The sequence below is a fragment of the Lytechinus variegatus genome, chromosome 10, assembly GCF_018143015.1.
Source record: "Lytechinus variegatus isolate NC3 chromosome 10, Lvar_3.0, whole genome shotgun sequence".
In the NCBI taxonomy this organism is placed as follows: domain Eukaryota; kingdom Metazoa; phylum Echinodermata; class Echinoidea; order Temnopleuroida; family Toxopneustidae; genus Lytechinus; species Lytechinus variegatus.
Window position 1 is genome coordinate 14,196,581 of NC_054749.1, and position 10,175 is coordinate 14,206,755.

The following is a 10,175-nucleotide window of genomic DNA, read 5'->3' on the forward strand; positions in this document are numbered from 1 at the left end:
ATCACGAGTACACAGGTTCTATTTTCATGGGAAAATCGTTTTATTTTAGGGGGATCCTTGCCCAGGATTGCATGACTTTCACCAATCAAAGAAATAAATAAGTACACCCGGGAAATACATCATGCTATATGACACCCGAATTATGGAAGTCCCAAATCCCTACTGCAGCTATATTAATCCAACAACGATCTCGAATTCCAATCCTTTGTGAGCAAAGTGATCAATGCAACCGAATCTCTTTTATCCTTAAAAGAATCCTCACGTATATATAAAAAAAAATAATTGTTGCAAGTCTCCTTATATGTATTTTTTCTTTTATTGTATTTGTGGACTGCAGCATCCTTTTTTAATAATATTCATAGAGTAGCGAGGTTCCACTATATATTTCTTTTTTTTCAGAGTCAACCCAGTAAGCCTATGGACAGAAATGCTGTCTAGGACCCCGTTCCTCTTACACATATGATAAAAATCAATCGTAAAATTTCATTAACGAATTAGTGAAATTTCTTCGCGCATGCTCATTGTTTTCAAAAGAGTGACAAGTAACAATCAGATATGGATTTTCAAATTTTTCAATTAATAGGTAAGCATTTCATGCGATTACTTTATCATCTGATAAAAGAATATGAGATGTTCTTCTGATATAAGCAACTGAAGTTCATACATCTGATTTTTCTGAGAATAATATTCGTCATTTAAAATCACCTTCATACCCAAAATATGAAATCCTCACTGAGTTTATTCAAACGAGTCCAATTTGAGAATTTCAATGAGACACTGTTTATAATGTGCTATACATTGTTACTTTCCTTACTAATAGTATGCTTATTATGTTTGCGCCCCTGAACCCCCCCCCCACACACACACACACACATAGCCATCAAATGGGGGAGATATACCCATACTTCCTCGTTTACCGATTTTTAGCACACAGAGGCCCGTACTCTGAACTCGAGTTTAAAATTATAATCTGGTTTAAAGTTTTGCTTTATCTATGGATAGCCAATTGTTAAGTATACAAGTATCTCACATTGTAGAGGTTCGGAATACCAGCACATTCGGCACTCCAACCATTGATAACTGTGTGGGAATGATATGTAATATAGTTATCATCGCCATTGGAGCAGGGGAAAATAATACAGTAAACATGTAACAAAGTTTGACATTTTCAGCTTCTCATAGTTTTACTACGGACTCAAACCATTGTCTAAGTTAAAACAGACTTCAGAATACGGGCCAATGTAGCCGAAAATGCTTCTCTTTTGATAGTTAAGGTCATCGTAGAGAAGCAGCTATGTCTACAAAATGCGTTGGATGCCGTGTTAATATTCCCTACACAAAAAATTGCACTTTTGAAACGCCTTTATAGCTCTATTTTCTGCTGCACACATTAAACTCACTTTTATAATTATATATAGGCATATACAACAATATTTTACCTAATATATCATAAATCACATAATCCTATATCTATGTAGAAAAAAAATATCAAAAGCATTTAGCCAGCATGGCCAGTTCAACAGTTATATTGTTGGTCTCGGTGCATCACATCATCAGTTGCATAATGGAAGATTTGTCTTTTTCACGAGCGATAGGCAAAAACCTGGAAAGAAACGGCGATCAGTTATATATATATATTTATCATTCAAAAACATATAAGCACTTGGAAAGATGAAAATGATGACGTCACCGTCATTGAATGATACATCCACGTTTCTTTCTAAATCCTGTACCTTCAGCCGCGGGTTCTTCTTCCTCGTCCATATCGCCTCGCTTCACACTCCGAAGCGCGTTGTTGCGCACCTGCAGGAGATCACTGCGCAGACTCGGTCGACGCGCGTTGGGCGAGATGACGCCACACGCGTCACTAATGCGCTTGCGCAGTGTGATTCCCCTTGGGTTGCTCTTGGGTGAAAGATCCGGTGGGCCAGCGTTCTCGCCGCCGCCGACTTTTCGATGAAGCGACGGCGTCATTTCACTTGGTAGTCTAGCGTGCTCGAAGAGCGAATGGAAAAGGCAATCGATGTTGATATTGTCCTTGGCGCTCACTTCCAGGCACGAGCACCGTTTGGCGGAAGAAACTGCACGACGAGCATCGTCGAAGTCGATTTCGCGGAAGTCATCGCGATCGACCTTGTTTCCGGCGAGTACCATGGGAGTTGACTTGATGCCTTTGGCTCTCTTGGTGTCTATGATTTGCTGTCGTATACGAAGCACTTCTTGGAAAGTCTCCTTGTTGTCTATAGTGTATACAAGCATGAAAGCATCTCCTGTATTCAAGGAAAAGAGAGAAGAAATGAAAAAAATTGTTACAATGAGTTGCATGTTTCATTGCAAAATGAAATAAATTCGATGAGAGATACTTATATGTAAAGTCAAACATTTAGGAGCGTGAAATAAATGTCTAATTGCATGTAGCTTAATTTATTTTTTTTTATGTGATTTGGGTACCTTTTTACAAAAAGTAACGATTGATCCGATCAATCACAACTATGAAAAGCCAGCAGCATCAACATCCAAACTGCATGTTTGTTCAAAACTATTTTCCAGATAATTATGACGCATATTACAATGTTCTCTTGCAATTTCAGTGTGCTTATTTTTATTTACAAAGGACATTGTGCGAATTTCCTGTAGTCGAAATCATGACATTGATGGATTTCCATATAGCTGAGGTTGATCGGATCAATCGTAACTATTTTTAAGACGAGGCCCTGGTTGTTCTGACTCTCGCCTTTGAAAACAGAGGGTCATAGGTTCGAATCCCAGCGTGGAGGTATGTCAGTCAGCAACAAATTGATCCAACTTGTGCCGCATTCAATCCAGATGAGGTGAGGTGAATGGATACCCGACAGCTGTAGGGTCAATTCCTTGGATGCACCAAGCCCTGAAAACATTCACCGGAGCTAGACCATTGGTTCCTTGAAAGGAATTTGAATCAAAGTATCCCGTGGAAGCATTCAAGGAGCTTTGTATCATATTGTTTTTGCAATTATTCAAATGCATCATCATTGAAAACTTTATAAGCGCAATCAAGGTCAGATGCATGTATCGAGCCACAAAGAGATTATTGTTGCTTTCATTCCCAAAAAGATTCTCATATGCACTAATAAAAAGAAAACCACTTCTCGAGTTTTCACTTAAAGCCGTTGCCAGCACTACAAACGCATTTGACCCACTGCCTGTACATGGTATTATAATAGGTTGTTTATCTAATGGAGATATGAATATGGTCGTAATATGCAGCGCGTCCCACAAAAGAGTAGACCCGAAGCTAGAAATAGAAATCACGATCACTGAATATGTTTTAATCATAACATTATTAGTAAGAATGACATCTCTTCTCTGATTTCGAGATTGTACTCTCATTGCGAAATAACAACTGATGCATTGCAGAAACGATTTACCCAAAAACTCACATGTGAATCTGCATCAACTTTCATGCAGAGTTTCGCGAAAAACAGCTTAACAGAAAACACAAAAGTTATGCTAATTAGCCACTTTTTTCCATAGGGTGGTCGTCTCTTGAACAAATCTGGACCCTTTTTTCGGCGCAACCTGGTTTTGATCTTCAATTTATCAATCTGTTTTGCTCATCTGGGCGTGAACCGTTGAATTCATATTTGATATCAAAATAAAGAAGTAAGACTGAATCGTTTGGTTATGTACCATATCAGCTATCCATTTAACGCCTGAGAGGATAGTGGCAAAATGTTTATTGAATTCGACACCAAGTCAAAAGACACAAGTATTCGCGGAGGCATTCAAAAACGCGACCCACTGATCTCAGGGAAAGAGTCACAACTGCCGCTACGTCACGATGCTTTCTACATGCGAAGCGAAAATGAAAAGAAAAATAGCGAAAAGAAAGAAATGGGGAAAAGAAAGGCATCAAACAAGAGCGATTTATGTTTCAGTAGCTGGGAAATTACTGTAAATCATTGCATTGCGCTTGGCATGCACGTGTGATCATATTGTCTTTTGCTCTTTGCTGTGATGGATGAGGGCGGGAAACGGAAATCTTTCCATGTCGTCTGCATACGATATTGGGTTACCATGATATCCAGAAAACCAACTCTCCTTTATTATCTCGATTACTCTATATATTTCCTCTTTATTTATTCATTTCACACTCGCTCTCCCTCTCTCTCTCTCTCTTTCACCATTCCTCGTTCTCTTTTTTTTTCCACTTCACACCTACATGTTTGATCGCCAATGTGATATTTTTATTTTGACAGTTGTCATTCATTACTTGGAAAGATCTATAGGTCTACAGTTTCTTAATCAAATGGCCTAGAAACCAACTAAAATAGCTCTTTGGACGCGCTGATCTGAATTTCATTCTTCTACGTTATTCTATTGTCCTTGTTCAATCATTCATAAAATAACAATGTTGTATGTGCCTACGAATGAAAGAAAAGAACCAAACTTTTTACACATGTTTATCGGATAAAGCAAAGTATATATCAGGAAAAATGTTCTACCATGATTGCCATGTTTTCTTTTTCAGAAACAAACTTCAAGGGTCTCAAATTTCAATTCTTAACGATTAAATGAAGAAATTTATAAATCTAAGGGGTGTATCATTACATTAAGGAGACCGCAACAAAGCAAAACAAAAATGGCAAAAAAGGTCGCACTTGAAAAGTTACTTGTCTACTATAGCTCCAAAACTAAGCATTCAGTATTTTTTTCTCTCATACGAAATCATCACAGACTCGAACTCATTTTGGATTCATGCGAACATTTAATATTTATGGAGAATTTTGAGCTTGTATGCACTCGCCTTCAGTTGTGTAATATGCAAAGATCAAAGATCGCCTCACTTAATACTTGGTTGGTTAATATCACTATCATAATCAAAATTAGGTCACATGCCTACAAGTAATGCAACGGTCACAAATACCTTTTCGATCGCCGAACAAACCATTTTCATACACAGCAACATATGGTATGAAATCGTTCGTATACGGTCTTCATAAGGTATGAACCATTTCCCAATACAGGTAAATATGTAATAAAACGATAAATATATGAATAAATAAGCAAATGAAACGAATAAATAGCATGTAGAGCTATGAGACATTTTGCTGTTTGCTAAGTGAAAGTAACTGATATTTCATCCGTGTGCAATGGGTGGTGTAAAATAACACCGTCTTTTTAAAAAAATGCAAATATTGATATCAGAGTTATATTTGATTTCAAAGCTCCATTGTTAAATATCAATTGATTAGTCTGTGTTTGTAGGTCAGATACACGTTATGGGGGATTCGTTCTCAAAAAAAGCTTTGTCGTAAGTTTGTGAATTATTGAGTTTTTTTTCTTAACCAGATTATATTTACATCTTTATTTCATAAGATCCACCTCAGAAAAATGATGATTTGAATCAATAGAGAAAAATCAGACAAGCACAATGCTGAAAATTTCATAAAATTCGGATGTAAAATAAGAAAGTTATGACATTTCAAAGTTTCGCTTATTTTCAACAGAATAGTTATATGAACGAGCCAGTTACATCCAAATGAGAGAGTCGATGATGTCACTCACTCACTATTTCTTTTGTTTTTTATTGTTTGAATTATACAATATTTCAATTTTTACGAATTTGACGATTAGGACCTCCTTGCCTGAAGCACAAAGTGTTAAAATGATGGAATTCCACGTGTTCAGGGAGGAATGAACCTTCATTTCACATGACAATGACGAGAAAATAAAAATATTTAATATTTCATATAATAAAATACAAAAGATATAGTGAGTGAGTGATGTCATCAACTCTCTCATTCGGTTGTAACTGGCTCGTTCATATAACTATTTTGTTGAAAATAAGCGAAACTTTAAAGTGCCATAACTTTCTTATTTTACATCCGATTTTGATGAAATTTTCAGTGTTATGCTTGTTGATTTTTTCTCTTTTTATTCAAATCAAGTTTTTGTTGGGGTGGACTTGTCCTTTAAGGAACAGTATCATATAGTAAAACAAGTTTTTATCATCCGATTAATTATTATTTTCAGAGCCAACATAAAACGTCCAGTAAATGTTTATCACAGTTCTTATACTTATCATAAAAGCTTATATGCCTACAGATCAAAAATATATCGGAAAATAGACAATTTATTCTCTTAACTCTTCATCAACGAATCGAATTGAGAAATGCGATTGCCTCTTTGGTGCATAACTCTTATTTATAAGAGTTATGTAAATTTCAAAATCATCGAAAACAAATAACAAACCGGGTGACTTCTACATAAAATAGCTCTGAATTACCTAATCAGGATCAAATATTGTACGATATTGCTCTCTGTGCAATTCACAAAAACATCCAAAACTAAGCCAAGATCAAATCATACGGCCCACGTCTTTTCCAATGCAATTTCGAAATTTACAATTTCCCCCTAAGTAGATAATCCTCGGCCAAATCTTACGTAAATAACATTAAACACGTCCCATACTGCCCCTGTGAATTACTTTCTATTGACATTTTGCAACATGTGGCAATTGCAGACGACCTCAAAGAGACAGACATTGCACTTTTCGTTTTGGCGGGCTTTTCCCTTTCAACACGAGGGAACGCACTCAATCTTTTCCCAATACCGCGCTAATAAGAGCGATATATATCGTTTTGGGAAATCCTGGAGAAGACCTCTGTGATATAAACATCAAAGGGACACTGGAACTCATATACACGACACCATTAAGACTAATGTACGAATGAATGACGTTGAATGGGGTTATTGGGAAAGCATTTTGGTCTAAATGTACACGAAGAATCGCGGACTGCGTTTAAAGTTATAGTTCCGATTCTTAAAGAAAATATGCGAATGTTCAGGTAGGTATTTAAAATCATATCAGATAATGTCATAGTTTTGATATAGTGGGTTGCCATGATATCATTATACCTAGTATTAAAAAACAATTGTTTTCATAAATCATAAGGCACACTCTAAAAAATGAAGTGCTGATTAAGCTCTTAAAGAGCGTGTATAGTGACTGCACTTCGGAGTGCTGATTTGTCTAGTTCAAATTTGAATTAGACAAATCAGCACTCCGAAGTGCAGTCACTATACACGCTCTTTAAGAGCTGAATTAGCACTTCATTTTTTAGAGCGCACTTCCGATCAGTGCATCAATTACAAGATTGATTAATAAATCTCCATTAACTATTAGACTTTGCAAGGAGTTATGGACCAAAGTTATACCAGTCAATGGACTGGTCTTCGTTAGATCTCTACAAAATGATGCTTTGTAAGTAACAACAACTAATACAACTCAACCAGTTGTAAAATCTTCTATTTTTAACGATTCGTAAATATTGGCCCTTACTTTATAACAGGCAATATCTTGGCATATCCTGCTTTAGTCCCGCGTTAGTCTAATGTTAGAAAACGAGCAGCATCCTAGAAATTTGAGATGCTATGTTTCTTGATTAAATACAATTATATTTCTACATACTAATATCAAACGATACATTTCCCCACATTCAAAATAAATTTTGTAAATGTTTCACGCCTCGGTCCAAAACATTGACGTGTCACCATGGTTATGCTATTAATAGAGCAGCTTCTTAACAATTTGAGATATATTCTGACAATACTGTATTTCTTTGTTCAATGCAGTAAAGTTTCCAACTACTACCAACTTACTATACCCATATAATAAAAAATTAACACACACACACATACTCTGCAATATTGTTGTAGACATGCAGATACTAGCCACTTTAATATCAACTGCGATGATCAGTGCAGACTGATCTTATTTCAGCCTAAGAGGATTAAATGAACACTGTCATAGACGAGCAATGCGAATGCAGAAAATTAGGTCGTATCTCCTCTCACCTGCTTCTAATCTGCTCACGTATTTAAAAAAAATCTAAAATATGAGATACTTTTTCATTCTATTTTTTTTTTTGAGGAATTTACGTAATTATAAAAGCATTGCATTTTGGTGGATTCTGTTTTCCAATAAGAGGCCTACTTTTTTTTAAGTTAATGCATTGTGCCAAGCAGACAAGTATTAAGATAAGGAATAAGTTTTTTATATAGCACATATACGTCTCTACGGCACTTGAGAATATAAAGAAAAGAAGACGTGTGATTGGTTTTACTTTGCTGAATTTATTCACATTTTCAATCAGTACTTTTTAGAGCCGTTTTGAATTGTCTACTATATCAATAGTTTCAAGGGTAGATTGTTCGATAAACAAAGGCAAATGAACTTTCACCATGTTTTTGTTGACATTGAAGGAACGATTAATACTGAAGATGACGTGTTGGTTGTAGTAGTTCCATGCTTATATGTAGTAAATAGATCATTTATGAAATGTGAAAGAGCTAGTCCGTACAAAAAATGATGTACCGGTAATACGATCTTACATCACTCCTTTGTTTTAAAAGGCGAAGAGAAGTCAGCCTGAAATAAAAGGATTTCCATATCAAATGAAGAAGAAGAAATTGACGGATTAATACAACGGTCCACCAACGAATCCAACTCCATTCCGATCAGAGCTATTGAATTTTTGTTTGTAATAATATTTTTTAATCATTCAGTTTAAAATCAAAGTGTGTACGATACATTGTAAAATATAACAATTCAATATTAACAAACCACTGTTCACAAAAGTCAAATAATTATCCATTTTTATAATACAAATAATCGTACAAAATGTCATGTTTAAAATATTCATATTCAGTAACAAAAAAATAACCATTTATAACCAATATAAATTCACAAAATCATACAATAATTATGCAGAAAATTTATTGCTCAACATTGATTAAACTGAATGAAATTAACAATAAAAAAGCGGAAAGGGTTCGAGTGCTCACCCCCCCCCCCCACACACACACAGACAAGACAAGACACAATATCGTTTTCAATAACATAATATCGATTGGTTTGGAGTCCGTTTCGTTGGTGTGACTGTGGTATAATTCGATTAGAATCCGAAAGATCATCCAGACTTTTGAAATCGTCCGGTTTCAAATCGAAAGGTTACTAACCCTTACGACATCATGACATTAAGCATTATGACATTTTCGCTAACCTTTTATTCTTTGATTTTGGTTGCAAAATGAAAAAAATCAAACGTCCGTTGTCTGGCCCTACTGATGAATTGACAAACGAGGACCTAACACGGATGAGACTGAAATAATCTGAGCACTTTTCATGGTTCAGGCTCGAAAGATTTGATCAAGGAAAGTGACAGACGATACCCCGATTCCTTGTGACTTTTCGATATTGCTCGGCGGTCTTCATTTCATATTTATCCAATGTTTCCGATCTTCCTTCGCACCTATTCACTCACTTTCCTCTCCATTTCCCTTTCTCTCTTTATATTCCTTTATTTAACAATCCTACCACCTAACCAATAAACTATAATTCTCCAAAGCTTTTTTTCCGACATCTACGAAACAGTATTTCCGGTTTTATGTTGAAGAAAAAAAAACACACTCCACTTCAGCTGTCTTAATGATTTTATGTTTCTGTTAGGGTATTGATGGAAGTGCTGTACATATAACCCCATGGCCCTGGGAAGCGGGGTGCAAGATTTTCCCAGGAGGTGTTGCGTATATCATTTCCACAAGCAGCACCCCATGGGATTCTGGTAGGTGTGTCAAATTTAAGAAATGTATTGAAAATGACCTCCATTTTGTGTTGAAACCCCCTAATTTTTTTTTGCTTGTCAAATTTATTGGGACCAAAAACGATCTTCATTTTGTAATGAAATCATTTTTTTTGCTAGACAATATCTACTCCGCTATCTCTCTCCCTCTCTCAATAACCCTCCATCTCCTTTTCTCTGTGTATACACTTTCACATACCCGATTCTGTATGTTGTACTTTCATGAAATTGGGTGCAAGCATTCGTGATTAAATAAATTCTAATACTAATTTACAAAAATTACGTTTCAAAAACTAAATGCAGATTGTGAGAGAGGGTATAGACAAGCCATCATCTGCCGGATATTTCTTCATTTATTTAAATCAACACAGGCTGTTCAAAGGAGAAGACCCCCGTTAAATCTTGGAAATTCGAAGGCAGACATCCTTAGAATAATATTGAATATTTAACTTGAGGGAGAGCAGGGCTTGCTCAGATGGAGTGTGCGTGATTTTTACTTCGTTCCTCGAGATTTTATCTCTCACTTGAAGGAGACTAGATTTATCTAAC

The 10,175-nt window shown here is 35.9% G+C and overlaps 1 protein-coding gene across 1 annotated transcript; it reads right to left on the reverse strand.

Moving 5' to 3' along the window:
- Positions 1-326: 326 nt before the first annotated feature.
- LOC121422856 (dexamethasone-induced Ras-related protein 1-like) lies at positions 327-2,332 on the reverse strand. Its single transcript, XM_041618077.1, has one exon. The coding sequence runs from the start codon at positions 2,323-2,325 to the stop codon at positions 1,693-1,695; it is 633 nt and encodes a 210-aa protein (XP_041474011.1). The 5' UTR covers positions 2,326-2,332; the 3' UTR covers positions 327-1,692.
- Positions 2,333-10,175: the final 7,843 nt, after the last annotated feature.

What these genes read in the sequence shown, in the direction of transcription:
- LOC121422856 (XM_041618077.1), bottom strand. Translation starts at nt 2,325, where the DNA reads ATGCAACTCATTGTAACAATTTTTTTCATTTCTTCTCTCTTTTCCTTG.